Raw genomic sequence first — 17,803 nt, 5'->3', positions numbered from 1 at the left:
GCTTGTTCCAGTTGACAAAACCAGATTATTGCTTTGATGCAGCCCTTACTTTCTGTTTGTAAAGGGGAAAAAAAAATCAAAACATAATAACCCCCACAAAAAGCCATTTTTGGGCAACGTTTTTTGCAACAAGTCAGAATAGTTCTTTGTTCATAGGATGTGGAAGTGAGCACCTTTCAAAAGTAAACCCTTGAAAATATTCCCTGGAAACACACTGGGCTGCTCAGATTCTCCTGGTACGTCCTCCTTTTGTGTCATCGCTTTCTCTATCTAGCCGAGCCTCACCCACAACTCTCACCAAAGCCTGCCAACCCAGAGGGTTGCCTGACGGTCTGTTTTCCTTGGTGGTTTGGAGATTGCCATCAATTCTTACAAAGAAACAGACTTCTCTAACTACCCTAAATCATGGTGTGGTGACACCCACCAGTTTCAGCCAACAAAAATGCCAGCCCCCCCACCCCAAACAAGTTTTGGTCCAAGACACAACTCCAAGCGGCAGAAAACCTGGACTGCAAAACCGGTGTCCTACTCACCGACGGACTGAACCACCCTGGAAAAAGGCACTTTGCCCGTGCATGCCTGTCTCGCTGCAAACTCTTTGTACCGCGTGCTGAGGTGGGCAGGTTTTCTCACTACATGTTTGTGCAAAGTCGTTGTTGGAAATAATGTATAACAGTCCTTCAGGGAAACAGACATTTGCCTCAGATCCTCATTGTTTTTACCCCAGTGGGATCAAGATGACCCAACCATACTTGCCGCTAGAAGTTCATCCCCACAAGTTTCTTGTCACTTGGTAGGAAATTACAGTACTAAAACTTTTATGCAAACATCAGGCTGGTGGGGTCACTTTCTACTCCCAGAAGCAAAAAATGTGGTGTCAAGAGAAGTGCCTACTTCACTGCAGAGCTCTTCAAGACACAAGGTTTGGAAGCACAAGCTCAACTCGAGAATTGAACAACTGTTTTTTCTGTACATGACCAGCAACCAAATAAAAGCTCTTGACAAAACATCTTCACATGTACCCGAAGGTGATGGAAGTCCCAGTGGATGGATGCACTCAGAGCATCAGCCAGGCAAAAACGAGAGCCAAAGAAACCCTCCTCAGTCAACAAATAAATGGGATCTGAAATTGGAAAATAGCTCATGCTATTTATTCACGCCACTCCATGCCCCAAACAACCCTCAACCCAACTCCAATTTATCCCCTTTTCCCTCCTTCCTTCCACTGCTTAGCTTGGCCTCTCCTGCCCTAAATGATTAACGCCTGAAACCCACACATATTTATGCCTTGCAGTGAGTTTATTTTCATCTTGGCTGCAGCTAGGCCCACAAAGCCCCTTCTGTCTGGGATCAATTTAAATTAAGATGCAACAGAGCTAATTAAGTCTGCTAGCTGGGATATCAGAAGCAACCTAACCACACGAGTACAGAACTCTCCTTCCAGACTCATTTTTCCAGAGGGAAAGACATAGGCACCCTGCTACAATGTGCAGAGCAGATGTCCTGTGAGGCACACGGACTTTAACAACGGTCGCCGAGATCGCACGGCGCTGCAGGAGAGAGAGAGTAGTGTTATGACTAGAATTAAGCTGGGCAATACAAGCCAGCCAAACCCATTTTACTGAAGTCAGGCTGGTGGAACACAGCTCAGGGGTCTCAGTCATTTTGAGAATTACTTTGTCACCAGCGAAAAATATCTCCCCAGCAATCTTTGGTCATCAGAGGATATTAATAGATGTTGATATTTTCATAACAGATGACCTCCTTTGAGTACTCAACTAACCACTGAAAAACATTACTCAGGCAGACCGAGCCAGCGTAGGCACCCAGCGAGCGGGCCTGCCCCCGCAGCGCAGCCCACATGGAACCCGTGAATAAGGAACCCACGACCACGGTGTGGGTTGCAATTCTGGTAGGAAAGTCAAGGCATTTAGCGCTTCACCCTTTATTTTCTGTCTGTGCCAATCTGCAAGTGATTTAGGTGTCTCACCCCACCTCGCTGAGCTAAAGGAAGAATTATAACCTGGTTTAGCTCCACTGGCAACAGGTGGAGATTTGAGTATTCAAAACAATCATTTACTATCTTTGTCCATATTAAATGACTCCTCCTTACCCAGACTTGTACGGAAATAAGATTAAGATTTCAACTACAGAAGGGACAGTTAAAAGCTACCAAGGTTCTGATCCCAGTGCCACAATTTGTTTGGCTCCCCCCTCGCCCCCCTGTCCTCTGCGAGAGATTTGAGTACTGGCACAATGCAGCAACTTCGCACAGGCAGCAGAAACCGTGGGCTACTATTCTACCCTTGAAGCTTTCTTTCTCATTCTGGAATTGAAATCTGATTGTTAGATGGAAAACAGAAAACCCTCATGCTAACCGCAGCTCCAAAGCCTGCAAGTGTTGCTTTGAGACCATTTCCTAGAGTCAGCAGAACTGGCTCCCAACAGGCAGAATACTTCGGTGGCAACAGCAGTTCCTACCTGACTCCACTTTTATGTCTGTAACGGTAACACAGATACAGCCAGGGCATCCTCATGCCCTTCCTGAGTTCAGCACTAGAAGTCTAGCAGCAACGGGTTGGTGTTATGCCTGCACCAGCCTGTGGCAGAAGTCAGAGTGACACTGAGCAGGATCAGGTAGCTTTGCCCAAAGCTAAACCCAGGCCCAGAGTGGAAATTCCACACGCAGAACAGAAACTCACTAGTAAAACATTTCAACAAATTTAACAATATTTTAAACAACGGAAAAAAAGTCCACTTCAGTTGCAGATGTTCACAAGCCTCCTAAAGCAACAAAAACACAAGTCAAGAATGAAGAAACCAGACTGGCTTTTTTTCAGTGTTTCTGGCTATAAGGCCAAACAACTTTGCTCTTCAGCCCCGGGTGCCCCAACTGGTCCTGCGCTGCCTGGGACTGTGCATCGCTGCATGCGTTCTGGGCTCTTTCCATGTGAGTCAACTCAGTTTTATAACACAAAAATCTGCTGTGGGGATAACTTGCTATTTCAACAGGTTCAAAGGGAGGCAGTAATTAGACAAAGCGGCTCTATATTGCAATGACACAGAGAAAATGCGCATGGCACCCACACAAAGGAGACAAATTCAGGAGTGGGCTTCAAAACAGGTAACACATCCTTCTCTAAGGGGGAACAAACCCCAAACCCCACACTAATACATGTAGCTGAAGGCCAGGCTAAGGGCTTTGCAGCACAGGCACAGCCAGACCATGACAGGGGAGGGCTAATCCCAAGTAACACAGCTGTGTGTCATTCCACACCTCAATGCTGGGGAACCAGGGTCAGACACTTTCTCTCCGCAGCTGTGCTGCTCAAGTCTATCCTCTGGCTCCACAGGCTTTGGGGTTACTGTTGTGCAGCAGTGCTTAGGCACTTGGAAAGACCGTTCCAGAATATGAATAAACACACACTCAGAGAAGAACAAAACAGAAACAAAGAGCCAGAAGTTGTTTTCATTTGAGAAAGAAGTTTAAAAAACCCAAATAAAACAGGGATGTCATTTCAAAGAAAACTTCATTCAAGAGCTGCAGCACTCACATCTGAGGTACACTAGGCTGCAAAAGAATTATTTATAAAGCCCAACGACACAGATTCTTCTATTGCTAAAGTGACTAAGTAAGATGAGGCGTTTGCTTTGACAGCTTCACTGTCGGCCTTTGACATTCAAACTTTTGATGTCTGGAGTTTAAGGCGAAAGATTTTTAGATTCCCATTTCTTTCCAGGACGTTATCACATGAAAAGAAATAACCAAAGTTGAAAAGTTCAGACCTGTCAATTTTCCATTTGTGAAACTGCTGAAGATAATTAGCTTGAACAGCATGTTTACCTGCCACGCTGACCGCAAGAGGCTTTCTACAAACTGCAAGACAAGAAAGGCTGAAGAAAGTACAATTAGCCCCTAATCAAGGTATCGCACAGATGTGTGCTCACTGTTTCACACCTACCGCAGACCAAAAAGACACCCTGATCTCCACTGCAAGCTCAAGCGAAGCAAAGCCTGCTTTTATCAATACTTCAGCAGAAACTGTGAACACTTAACCCACAATCTGAAAGTAGAAGGAATCCAGTTAGGTGAATCATGGTGATATCGTCTCTTTGGCAATAAAGATAATAATGTGTGAAGTTTCACCAGAAAAAGGAGTGAAGCTTACAGGGTGTAGAAAGATGTTATTAATCACCATATTCTTGTCTACCACCACACCACAGAAGTAGAGCTATTAACTGTAGACCCAGCACAGGAACAAAGGACTCGTCAACAAGCTGCTGGCAGCAAGACAAAGTGCTGCAGTCTGTGGTGATCTCCAGCTAATCGGCTTGATTCGGATCACCACTGGGATGGCTTCTTGGAAAGAAAACTCCAGGTTTTGCAGAGATTATGTCGGGAATTAATGCCACTCACCGCTTTGCAAGAAACCTCAATATTACTCTAGCATAAGGTGCAGATTTTGTTTACCCAAATTTAACCTGCACGTCTAAGCAGGAAATACAAGAGGCAGCTTCTAGGAAATAAATGAAGAATATGTTGTGATGCACCGTTAACACAGCAAACTGCCACAACTCACCACAGATGGAAGTAGACACTTTTGTTAAAAGTAAGTGGTATCTACAGACAAGTGATGAAGTCTGGAGAGAAGTCAGACAAATAGATTGTAGCCAAGCTGTAAATAAATCACAGTCAGCAAAACTGAAAAGCTTTCTTCAGGAGCCAACCACGCCCCTTCACCAACCTTAACACCTGCTGTTAAGGTCCATTTCAGTGTTTGCAAGGTGAACTGAACCAAACGTTACCTTCCACCCAGTCTTCGGCCTGCTGCGCTCTCCTCTGGGCCATCAACCGGTTTCCCATGTTCCTCCGGCGCCTTGGCATCCCATCTCCCCGCTCTTCGGCGTGGGGCCGAGGCCTGGCCACTGCTGCTGCCGCCACCACCACATTCTGCTGGTGTTCCTCATCAGCTGCAAAAGCGAAACATAACTGATGAGAGATTTGCCACCTCTGCTTGCTGCAGCTATCCTTTTGCCAGTCAACTCTTGCGATCAGAAGTGCAACACCAGCGCTGTTTGCCAAAGGAGAGGATGCCTCCCCACTCTCATGTGGGTTTTTACCTGCATGGCAGCAGGTATGTGAAAGTTGCTTTCCTGCGATTAAGCGGGATCATGCACTGCAACCTTCTTATTTGTGCACAGTGCTCTGTGCAGTGGAAGTTTTACCCTGACAGCAGTCTCTTTTGCAATATCATATAGACCATCATAAAGAAAAAGCTATAGCTATGTGCTGTTAGTTCATCTGACAGAGCCCACACCCTTCAAAAACCCCCCCGCAAAAATCACCACACCACAGACAAAAGACCCCCACTCAGGTGTTTAAAAAAGTGTTCTTATTTAATCTAAACTGATGATCTGTTTCTCCTTTATCTGGCAGGACTAGCAGTCTAATAGTTTGAATTACCAGAAGATGAGGATGCAGAATTATTTTTCTTCCCTTCTAAAGTATTCCAATTTTTTAAATTTTTATTTTCATTTTTAATTGTGTAACTTAGAAGCAGATTCATCTGATTTCAAACCTCAGAGCACGCATATTTCAGAACTGACTACGTAAATCATTATACCGAAACAAAACCTGAACAGCAAGCAAGGACTACAAATTACAGCCATAATACGTATAAGGGTAACTTCATTCTACCGTGCTGAGTTAAACTGCAGGTCTTCCAACACACACATATAGGGGAAGACAAAAAACAGCAAGGGCCACCGCAGTGGTCACTGAAATCCCCTCTGCATATGCTGCAGTTCCTAATTAAGATGTGACAAACAAGGAATATCATAACAGAGGAGCGGTGGGGAGGTGACATGGGAGCAAGCGACTGGCCAGTGGGCTCATTTCACAAGTTCTCCACAAAAAACCCTCCCCCAGGTTTTTCTTTGAGACCTCCATGATCCTGTTGCTATCAACAATGGTAGTCAGGCTGAAACAATTAGATAATGGTAAAATATAATCATCCTTGATAGCTGCTTTGCATATTCTGTTGATAAGTGTAACTGATATTTGTGTGTGTTGTTACTTGCTCAATCCTGCAAAATATTAACTACTATGGCTTAGTTCAGGTAAATATTCAAATGGTCTCATAGAAAGCTGCAGAACTACTCATTTGCTTAAACTTGGGACACATATTTTGCTCCTTGCTGGATTATACGGTGTGCCAGCAGGAGCACAAAATGCTCTCCACGCTCTGCCAGGTCTCCAGCATCCTCTGATGTAAAAAATGCCTTCCTAAAGAAGCCACTATTAGCATATCTATGATCAGAAAATAAGATTCATTATGACTACATCTACGCAATGATCAAAGGTGTGCTTGCAGCTCATCTTGGTATCGCTCAAGTAGCTTCAAAGCAGCTAACTTTGGTACTGATAACAACATAGCTGCAGCAGCACTGAGCTCAGCACAGGCAGCAAAGCAGGGTAACCTGGGCAAGTATTTGGCCAGCAAAGCCATTAGAAGTTCAGGATTGCTGCAACAACAATGAAAACAGTCCCCCAGCAAACTCCAGCACTAACAGGCACCACCGTGACATTTTGAATTGAGTCACTGCACTATCACACTGCTGTCACCCTGTTGTTCTCACCCGCTGCTTTTATCTGTGGACCAAAAGAGGTCTAGGAAAAGTTACAGAGTGTAGGCTCCAGGGGTCCTATCGTTTTGCTTCAAGACTTGCCTGGTCTTATTTATAGCATGATAACGCTTATTTTGAATGCTACAGAACATGCTATAGGAAAGCATCACGCTGCAAAGGCAGGGCAGGAGGTCATTTATTGGGACACTACTAGATGCCAGAAATACTTAGTCTGCAAAAAGGCCTTCTGTACAAGCACAGTATTTCTCTTCAGTTCTTGAGATACCCTGCAATTCAACCCTTCGCATCCTTTCACCTGAAAGCTTCAGCATGTCTACCTCGGTACCTTCCAAAGGCGGCCCTGCGCAGTGTATCGGCTGTGCAGGTTGAGCGCTCATTCATCCTGGGGCTTGTTTTTGGTTCCCACTGTCCTGCAAAACAGAGACTGTTTTGCATCTTGTGAAAAAGGAATCTATATATAAGCCACCTATTCATTTCAAACCGAGGTGCTTAACCCTCACAGAGGCAAACGCGTGAACCGAGCTATCCTGTTTTCTCAATTTAATTCGCTACAGGAGACACGGTAATTCCTCAGAGTTCACCAGTGTTTACAGGGCTCAGAAAGTAGTAAAAACCCCACCAAACCCAACCCATACCGTGGTCAAACACACAAGGAAGCTGTTGGACAATACTTTGGTCAGATCTCCACAACATTCAAACAACTGAAGACACCTAGACACCACGGATTGTCATTCAGTAGGAAAAGGCAAGCTTTTTTTCTTCCCTCCTCCCCTGTAGGTTCTGTTTGCCAGGCATTCAGCTGGACCATCATTTGAAAAACGTGAATATTAGTCCTTGCACTTCTTCCCATTCTTCATGAGAGGGGGGGGAAAAAGAATCATTTACTCTGCCTGTAACACACTTATAGCTGGCTGGTTCTTCAGGGGTCAACAATTCATCTACGTGGCTCAAGACACGTCATTTATGCCGGTGTCTAGGAAGTCAGATGTGCTCTCTCTCCCCCTCTGAACTGGAAGTATCACGGATTGACTAAAGCTGTACACAGAGGGTGTGACTGGTGGTTTCAAAGAATACAGAGAATACACTGAAAAACCCTCTTATTCTTGGAACTGATTGACTGTCAGATTTGAGGTGAAGGATAATTTTCTCTGGGGTCTGGCCCTGCATTTGTTTTCACCTCCCCCCGCAGCACAGGGCGTGGTTTGGCCACGGCACTTATCTGAATCCACCTCTTCGTTTTCCTGTAGTTGCCGAGGTCTCAGACATAAGTGGCACCCGAGGCTAGCCACTGCAGGCAGAAATTAGTCACACAAGGACTAATTAGACTTGATATTGAGCCATCTGAGTGAAACAACGACCAACATTATATAGGTGAGGCAAGTTGATCCACAAGTTGCTTGACGGTTTGCAGAATGGCAGGCCAGAGACATTAATTAGATAAAGCCCTTAAATTAACAGGCAATACAACGAAAAAAATTGAACATATGTCTGGAAAATGGACATGGGTTTAGTTTGGATTTTAAGCAATATGTTCCCCAGTTTCCGACTCAGCCTTTTAAAAACCAGACAATACTGGCTTTCCGGGGACAGCAGGTTTACTGCCTTGCTGAAAAAGCAGCTCTGCCTCTGCGTTTTCAGAAACATCAGCACAGTGCAGAGGCAGCAATGGAGATTATTTCATCTGACTTGTCAGCCAGCGCACAGCAGCAACCGTGAGAGCCTGACTGTGCTATGACCTTCCCAAAGAGGAAGCGAGCAGAACCCTGCTCTGAAGGCAGAGCTCTGTCCTGAACTGGGTGTGAAGCACCGCTGTTACATCATTGCAGAGAACACGAAATCTTTCAGAGCCCTGACTTCTTAGGACCCGGTTTTACATCCCCCAGGTAGAAATCTGCTCCTTCACAAAGCTTTGCAAATTTCCACTCGCTCAAAGACATTTTCTTCTTGAGAAGCAATCCCTCACCTACCACAGCGCATTATCTGCAGTTCTATCAGATAAGCAAGTCCATCAGGGTAACACCTGGGCTGGCAAGTTTGGAAGCAGTCCAGCAAGACACAGCTACCAGTTCGTCAGCTCCCTCTTTCTGCACCAACGCAGCGAGAACTCCACCTACTGCACCCTCGCACGTTACTGGCACTTCCCACCACGTTCGCAGCATCCAGCATCTCCCATCTTCACGCTAACCTAACCTGTGAAATTCAAAATGCAACAGGTGGAAGTATGCTTGGCTTCCCTGGGGAGGTGCTTTTGCCCATTAGAGCTCATCGCATTAGGGTTTGCTCACAAATATATATGCCAACCACGTATAAAAGCCAGCAACGCTACCCGTTTTTTTCTTTCCTATTCTCAGCAGAACAAGCCCAGGCATGATCTCGCCGGAAACACTGTGCTGCTCCAAATGGCCTTCAAAGGAAATACAAAGTTACAGGATTTACCTCTTGCGATCCTTAGCTCCCTTCATTACCTAAAGCAGTCAAGTCGAACATTTTTAAAGGGCAATTCCCCAAGAAAGGGCATAAAGAGAAGCTGCTGCCCCTAACCTCAGACATTAAAAAGTGAGAGCTCCCAACCAGTTCTCCGGCTTAAGAATCAAATCCTTTCCACAAGACTATGCAGATTTACTAGCAGAGTTGAAGCAGCATCCATTTTCCACATCAGAAAAAAAGGAACAGGAATGCAAATTCCTGTTTAAGACCAAATTTTGCAGCTATTAAACACACCAGAGCCCCAATGGTTTTGAAAAAATAATTTCTGTTGTGTAAGGAGAACATCATCCCCACAGCCTGAAATTCTGTAAAGGACTTTACAAAAGACAGAAATCAGTATATTAAGGTAGAAATTATCTGAAAACCACAATAAAAAAGAGGAAGACCGATGTGGAAGCATAAAAAGATACCACTGAAAGAGAGGCTTTGAAATTATTAAATTATCCTAGATGTAAAGTAACCTGAACCAAGCTGCTCAAAAACAGTGTTAAAGCTTTTTGAGAGTTCAGACCATTTAAAGCAAACAATTGGCCTTCAAGTTAGAACTAACTCTGTACGCTTACAAATAAAAGAAAAAGAAATCCTCCCAAACCCCGCAGCCCCTGACCATGACCTAAGTCATAATACAAGTCAAGTTCAGGAACTTAGGTATTGCCAGCCGTCTCATTTCTATAAGACATGCATCGCTCACTTTTACCAAAAGGTCAGCTCTATTCATCAGATTTGCTAGGAATCTGATTCTATTGTATCAGTTTCCAAACTCGTGAGGAAGATTTAGACTTAGACCAGGCCTAGAGAAGAAAAGGTGTGAGAGAAACATGTCAGAGAATTTAACTGTCAGTAAAAACTGCTTTTAAAACAAAGTCCTTACCAGCAGACACTCTGGCACAACTGTGTTTATACTAGAAGTGGTTTTGGTTTGTTTTCTTTTAATCTTAAAAAAAATTATCAAAACTTCTCTCTCAAAAGAAAAAACCTAAAGAAAACCAATCCCAAAACACCCCAAATCCTGGAACTGGTGTTGTTACATTGGCAAAGCCTTCAGTGACTGTCCGGGCTAAACATCTGAACTTGAGACCCAGCAGCTAAACAACCTCCCTTCTTTCAGTTCAAGAACACAACAAGGCTGTTAAGTTCACAGCCGTGTCTGACTTCTTCCCATAACATTCAACTCGCACCCACAGAAGGTCGCTTCCACCATGGTTTCATGCTGCAACAACTGCTGGTCAGCAGCAAAATACTCGCTTTTTGAGGGAAGACTGGAAGTGCTGTATCATCTACTCATTCCCAGAACGGGACTGCGCAGTACTGCACCTAAGCCTGGCACAGCTAGCAAGCCTTCGCAGAGCCAGGCGGGGTGGAAAAAGGGGGAAAAGTGAGCGATTTCTGTGAAATGCAGGAAAAGTAGGCTGTCAGAGGCTGGAGAGGGGCCAGCTTGCCTTCTCAGCCCTGACAGGAATTAACGGATGGTCTTGATGATTCTGAACGTCTTTTCCAAGCTAAACAATTCGACGGTTCTGTGCACACCACCCGGCCACTGCCCAGGGCCTGCCAGGGAGGCCCAGGGCTGGAGACCGGCCCGCCAGCCGGGCTGGGCTGTCACCTCAGGCAGCAGATTGCGCTCCCCGTTCACAGGAGGACACCTTCCCTTCGCCCTCCCAGCCCGAGAGCGGGAACCCAGCCAGGCTTTAAAACCCACAAACCCGCCCTCCCTCACCCTGGGCCGGGCGCCGGTGCCCCCCGCCACCACCAGCAGCAGGCCTCGCCGCCGCCCGGGGCTGCCCCCCCAGGGCCTGAGGCGGGCGGAGGGAAAGGCAGGACGCCGGGGATCCCCCGGGGAACCGCCGGGATCCCGGGGGAACCGCCAGGACCCGCCACCATGGCGAATCCCCCGCGGGGGAAAGTCTGAGGCGACGCCCCCCACCCCGCGGTTTCCATAGAGACGTCGGACCCCGTTGAGAGCAGGGGCGGGCCCACCGGAGCAGCCCCGTGGGGGTGGGGGGGTAGGGAACCGGGGCGGAGGGGAGGGAAGGGGGGGAAGGCCCGTCCGGCGACCCACCTGCCCTCGCCTGGCTGCGGAGGCGGGTGGCGAAGAAGAGGAGGACGGCGAGGAGCACGGCAGCGGCGGCGAGCAGCGCCGCGTCCATCCTCCGCCCCGGTCCCGCCCACACCGGCCGCGGGAACCGGGCGAAGGGGGGGAAACGGTGGCGGCGGTACTTGGTACGTCCCACCCCCTCCTCGCCGCGAGGCCCCCGTTCGCGGGCTGCCCGCTAGGTGCCTGAAGCGGGGAGGCGCTAAGGCGTCCATGGGGCGGCCGGGCAGGCGTGGCAATGGGCAGCCCGCGTGCGTCGGAGGGGGCCTGGCGGCGAGGCGCGGCCGTGAGGGAAAGAGGGAGGGGCTGGCTGGCAGCGGAGGCCGCCGGGCGGCGGGAGCTGCCGGGAGGGAAATTGAGAGATTGAGAGGAGGAATTAAAAATTATGAGGCAAAATCTCCCACGAACGGGACGCCGGCGGGCCTGGCAGGCGGGCACGGCTGCTGGGGTGCTGAGGTGTCCCCCTCAGCAGCAGCGCGGGGGGGAGCGGCTGTGGGGCCAACAGGCTGGCCCACGCGTGGCGATATCCACGCCCGTGACCCTGCACTTAAGTCCATACGACGGGGCCGCGCCGGGCAGGCCGCGCTCTCCAGCCCTGCCGGTTGCCGTGGCGTCCCTGGCAGTGCAGCTTAAGTTACACCTGTGGGTAATCTATACCTTCTGCCTTTAAGTCAGGCCTACGTAGGCGTGGAATCAAGCCGAAGCTGCCTGGCTCAGCAGCACGTCAGGCAGCTCAAATGAGGTCCTGAGGTGGCTTGAACTGAATTACGTTTATGCCTGACAAAATCAGAGAGGCTGACTCCAAACTGGCCCAAAACTAGCTGTCTCACGTAGTAAGCTGGCTTAATTTGGTAAAAGTGTAGAAAACCAAGCATCTCAGAAGCAGCTGATTTTTTAAAAATTAGCTTTGTGTCGATGTACGCAGAGCCAGCGTGAGGTGGGTAGGCTTTGGCTGTAGGTTAGTAATTGCTTTAGGCTGATCTAAATGGAGGATCCAGCTCTGGTCACCTGCCCTTTGCTGGTAGCAATGCTTTGTGGCCCTGTGATGGGCCAGAGCAGGGAATGAATTCTTTTTTTCTTCTTTTTTTTTTTTTTTCCTGGATTTGGTTTTTAGCCAGAGCAGAACATATATCACCCCAAAAGATGCTGCAGGAACTTGCAGCTGGGGGTGGAGAACAAACTTTCCCCCAGCTTCGGATGGTGGCCCGCTGTTAGATCCGAAACCCTTTGCTGGGCTCTGCTCCAGCCCTTCTGTGAGCGGGGGGGGAAAGTATTTTAGATTTACTTGTTTTGACTTGCTTTGTGGTTGTAAAGGTCTGACCAATCTAGCCCTTTCTTGCTCCAGAGATCCCTCTTGTGTGGCAGTTTAACACACTGTTGTTGGGGGAAATGTTTTAATAAATTGAAAATGGATATTAGAGACTCTTGGACATCTAGATATGGTCAGAAGGACTGCGTTAGCTAATTAGTCATTACTGTGCGCACGCTGTCATGAGCGCGAGACAAATTCAGGTGTCTGCCACGGAAAAAACAGCTTCTACTAAGAAATTTGCTAAGTCTTATTGATGTAGGACCAGTGATGCAGTGGGAAGTTCTCAAAAAGGAACCGAAGTACAGAATGGATGTTTTATTACAAAATTTTAATACTAATAACCTTTCAAATCTCATTTTGAAAGTCAGTGACAGTGCCCCTTTGTTCATGTTTTGCTCAAACCGTGTTGTCTGTGGGGTTTCTGTCTTACCAGGTTAGTCTAATTCGCTGCGTGGTCAGAAAGGACGTGGCCTCTGGTAAGGTTTGAGGCGCAAGGGAAATTGCACGTATACGCAATTAGCTAAATTAGGAACTGAAGCCTTCCTGGTGGTTATCTTTAGGGCACGCTTCAGATAATGGTTATTTTATAGGATGTGCAATGGTCAGGGTTGCTTGTAAAAATAAAAACTGAATGATAAATGCCTGGGTTTTTCTCCAGTGTCTTTGCCTGAGAATTTGAAAAGTGGCGACTCTTTAATGAGAGCTTAAATCAAAGGGGTTTTTTTAATCTATAGGATATTTCACTTAAAATCCATTCTGATTAGAGAACGAACTAAACTTCCTAAGAAATGCTTTGTGCTCTGATGCTTGAATGTTCTTCTGTAGCCCTGTATCAAGTCCTGTAACATTGGTGAGAAACCTGAACGGCCGCAGGCCAAGCGTGAGGTACCAGCGCGTGCCGTGCCCTGCTCTGGGCTCGCTGCTGACGGAGCGTTCCCACCAACCTCTGCTCAGAGCCGGCTCAGCGCAGCTCCGTCCGGGGCAGTCTGGGTGTGCGGGTACCTGCATCCTGGAGCCACGCACAGGCGTACAGCAAGCAAACCTCGAAAGATGCATCCAGAAAGAAGCTTTATGGCAGAAATGTAACTTTTTTTTTCTTTTTTAGTTTGCTTAACTCTGCTGTCATTTGTGCTTCATAGAACCATAGAATCATTAAGGTTGTAAAAGACCTCTGGGATCAGCAAGTCCAACCACCAACCCAACACCCCCCGGCCTCCTAAACCATGTCCCCAAGTGCCACGTCTGCACGTTGTTTGAACCCCCCCAGGGACGGTGACGCCCCCACCTCTCTGGGCAGCCTGTGCCAGGGCCTGACCGCTCTGGCAGGGAAGGCATTTTCCCTCATCTCCAACCTAAACCTCCCCTGACGCAGCCTGAGGCCGTTCCCTCTCGCCCTGTCACTGGTGACTTGGGAGCAGAGACCGACCCCCCCCTCACTCCAGCCCCTCTCAGGCAGCTGCAGAGAGCGAGAAGGGCTCTCCTCAGCCCCCTCTTCTCCAGGCTAAACCCCCCCAGCCCCCTCAGCCGCCCCCCAGCACACTTGTGCTCCAGACCCTGCCCCAGCCCCGCTGCCCTTCTCTGGACACGCTCCAGCCCCTCCAGGCCCTTCTTGTCCCGAGGGGCCCAAACCTGAGCCCAGCACTCGAGGTGGGGCCTCCCCAGGGCCGAGCACAGGGGCCCCATCCCTGCCTGGTCCCTGCTGGCCACCCCAGGGCTGACACAAGCCCGGGGGCTGGTGGCCTCCTTGGCCACCCGGGCACTGCTGGCTCATGCCCAGCCGGCTGTCAGCCAGCACCCCCAGGGCCTTCTCCGCCGGGCACTTCCCAGCCCCTCTGCCCCAGGCCTGGGGCGTTGCCTGGGGTAGCAGCAGCTACAGCAGGTGTGGAGGGAGTCGATGGCACCCAGATCCTGTTTTCTCATGATCCAGCTGACGACCTTGCTCTGCAGCCGGCACTTAACTTGTGCAAGTGCTCACACGGTCCCTACAACCTTTAATAAGGAGATAATATTAATGATGTGATGCCATCTGCTCCTCCCCGGGCTGCAGGGGCAGCAGATAAGGTTTTTCCTGTAGGTGTCACCATCATGCCATGCAGAAACAGTGCTTAAACTCTACAGATGAAGGACAGTGCATTGGATGCTCAGTTCAGTTCGGTTACGACACTGGGGTCATCTTCTGAAACATTTTACATCCCTTAAGCTTTATTGCTCAGATGCCCTTTTATGTTTTTCCCTAGGTTAGGTCTGGAAAAGCCCCTCTGGTTTCTTTAATAACCGTGTAGATTTCAGAGGATTTGGGGGCTGACTTTCTACCAAGACTCTAGGAAAATACACAAGAAGGCTGTGATGAGCTGTGGGTGTTAATTGAGGTAAAGGAGCACCTGTTGGAGCATGACTTGTCCCACTTCATCTCGCAAATACCGTGCTACGATGGGATCATCGTAATCCAGGATTTACAAACCTTTTTCCTCAGCCAGCTCGAGGTCAGTGCCTGATCCTGATGCAGGGAGTTTTGGGGGAAAACTTGCAGCTTTTCAAATTAATCTTTGACAGAAGTTCAAATCGTGCATTCCCCCCTCCGATGCCTCCTTGTATATAGGAATTATATATGCTCGCATAAGCAATCATCACTTCTTTGTAATAGCAAGGAGGATTAATCCAGCTGGCAGTACAGTCCCAGAGTGTTCGATTCAGTAGGCGTACGGTGGCGTCATGTATTGATGTCCGGTAATGAGACTCTAAGTAGAGGCAATTCAGCTTCATCTGTGCTAATAAACTAAGTGCATCCAGGAACTAAATGTATCCTGGGCCCTGTGGCCAACTGGCACAAGGTACCCTCTTCCACGCTTGTAAACTCTCTTGCCTTCCAGAAGAGGGTGGCCGGATGCAAACTGCCTGCTGGGAGTTGTTCTTGGACCGTTCCGTTTGTTGAACCATGCCTGGGAATTATCTAGGAAAATGCAAATTGGCACCCAGATTTATGCTGGGGAACTTTCTAACAACCTTTTTCACACGGATGATTACTTTCCGGTGCCTGGGCATGCCTGAATTTACAGCGTGGATGTAACCTTCGTGTAGCAGAATACGTTTACAGGGTGAAATAACGCAAGCGCTGCCTGCCTGCTCCCTCCCGCTTGGATACGGACCTCTGGTGTTCTTCCAAATAGTCGTCTATAAATGTGTTGATGAACGTGCATTTCTGGATCGGCTCCTTTGTGCCAGCTGAAAGGTCTTTGGGTCTTGCAGGAGGTACTCAGGGGCTTGCTGGATCAGGCTCTGGGAGGTGTCTGAATCAGTGTGCAAGAGTTAAAGGGCTGCACGTGTATTTTATAGCTGTGGGGCAATGAACTGGCAACCTTACCCGTGGGGTGAACCCCACCCAGGACCGGGGTGCGCCATGTGGTAGATCTGCACCTCCCTAAAGCCTCTAGAGAGGCTTGTGAGACCCATCTTGGTCCGCTGAGACCCTGATGCTTTGTTCTCACCGCTCTGCTTGGATCGCTTGTTTTGAGAGAAATAACATGGCTATTGTTGCTTGAAATCACCTTTAAATTTACCTTAAACTGAAGTTTAAATAAAAGTACCGGGCATACTCGATCAAAACAGAGTCTTAGTTGTTGATAACAAAATTGCACAATTAAACACGCATGAAAACTAGATTAAAACAAGACAAAGGAAAATTAGGCCCTGCTTGCATTGGTCCCTTCTTCTAGTGTTAGTGAAGCTTTTACGCAAAGGGGTCAGTTTGGCAGGGCTCTGCCTGCAGAGCAGAACCGCAGCCCTGGATTTCTGTCCTCCCGTACGCTCCCGGGTTGGTGCCGAAGGCAAGCGAAGCTTTGCGGGCCTGCCTCGCTTGGGCTATGAGGCTGCTAACAGAGCTTTGCTGGAAGTTATATGAGAAAACCCCCACTGGGTGGGGTCTCATGGCTATCTGCCCTTGTTTTCCTTTTCTCTGTGGGGTTCAGGTGACCACAGCCCTCAGCTGTACTGTAGTTTGCAAACGGGGTACCATAAACTTGGTTCTCACCGTGTGGCGGTTTCCATTTGTTTTTGTTTTCCTGCATTAAGAGGCCACGGCACATCAGAAGGTGCTCTAGGTTTGCAGGTTTGACGCCATTGCGAGGTTTGTCCCACTGTGTTGCGTTTCATGGCAGTTTGTTTCTGCTCTGGATATTTGAGTGTCTGGTCTAGTTCAGCCACAGCTTCCTCTGGGGCACAAATTACTGGCTCAGTGATGCAGGGAGCGAGACTTGGTGGTGAGATAAAGGCTCTTCTTAAAAGCTGGGGGAAGAATTGAAACAAATAATGCCGGTAAAAATATAAACCTGAAAGAAATCCAAGGGTTTCCCTGAGCAGTCTTCAAAAACAGTTGGAGATGGAGACTGCTGTGCTAATGGGGGATTAAATTAAAAAATAGTAGTGAAGTGAAATCCCTAAGATTGAAATTCAGACTCTTTCCTCCCGCGTAGCCACAGAGGTGGGGATTTACCTTTTCGGTATGACTCAGCCCCGCGCAGTGGAGCCCGGCAGACAGGGCGCTGGCTTAAGCTGCAAGAGCAGCGTGGGTGAGAAGTGAGTCTCAAAAATTTCCTGGTGTGCACTGAAGCAAAACCAAAACCTTTCAAAGGCTCTTTGGTGAACAGTGAAGCCGTGCAGGGCGTGTGCATTCGGATGTCCCTCATTTCAAGCAGGATCTGTCCCCGGTTAATGCCCCGACCACCTGTCGCAAATGCAGGTTTGTGGATATGGCCGACTACATCAAATTGTCACAAATACAACCTTGTGCATCCTGCCGACTACACCAAATGCGCGGGAATATGATTTCTTACACAGCTTTAGTTAGAAATTTAATATTTATTGATATTTTTGAGATAGATCACAGTGTTAGGCTGTGTAATTCTTAACAGCATCAGCCAGTTTAAAACAGCAATTTGATGGAATTTATTACAACCAACATAGCGACTTAGTTAAAGATCTGATAATGGCAAGGTTCACTCTATTACTTACAGAGAAGAAGTGCATAAAGGAAAATTGAGGTATCACAGAATCCCAGACTGGCGGGGGTTGGAAGGGCCCTCTGGAGCTCATCCCGTCCCACCCCTGCTGGAGCAGGCACCCCCAGAGCAGGGGCACAGGGCCGCGTCCAGGCGGGGGGTGAATGTCTCCAGGGAAGGGACCCCACAGCCTCTCTGGGCAGCCTGTGCCCCTGCTCTGGCACCCGCACAGGGAAGGGGTTTGTCCTCATGTTCAGGGGGAACTTCCCA

The 17,803-nt window shown here is 48.3% G+C and overlaps 1 protein-coding gene across 1 annotated transcript in view; it reads right to left on the bottom strand.

Annotated features, from left to right (window-relative positions):
- Window positions 1-11,382, bottom strand: part of DDRGK1 (DDRGK domain containing 1) — a 40,020-nt gene extending 28,638 nt beyond the window's left edge. The window contains exons 1-2 of the mRNA XM_064448852.1: window positions 11,195-11,382; window positions 4,807-4,971 (exon numbers count right to left, since the gene is read on the bottom strand). Coding sequence (XP_064304922.1) covers window positions 4,807-4,971; window positions 11,195-11,282 — 253 coding nt within the window. The 5' untranslated portion in view covers window positions 11,283-11,382. The remainder of the gene's footprint in view (window positions 1-4,806; window positions 4,972-11,194) is intronic.
- Window positions 11,383-17,803: the final 6,421 nt, after the last annotated feature.

Source organism: Phalacrocorax carbo, chromosome 4 (assembly GCF_963921805.1).
Source record: "Phalacrocorax carbo chromosome 4, bPhaCar2.1, whole genome shotgun sequence".
In the NCBI taxonomy this organism is placed as follows: domain Eukaryota; kingdom Metazoa; phylum Chordata; class Aves; order Suliformes; family Phalacrocoracidae; genus Phalacrocorax; species Phalacrocorax carbo.
Note: the sequence above shows the minus strand (reverse complement) of the source record. Positions and strands in the feature narration are given on the sequence as shown.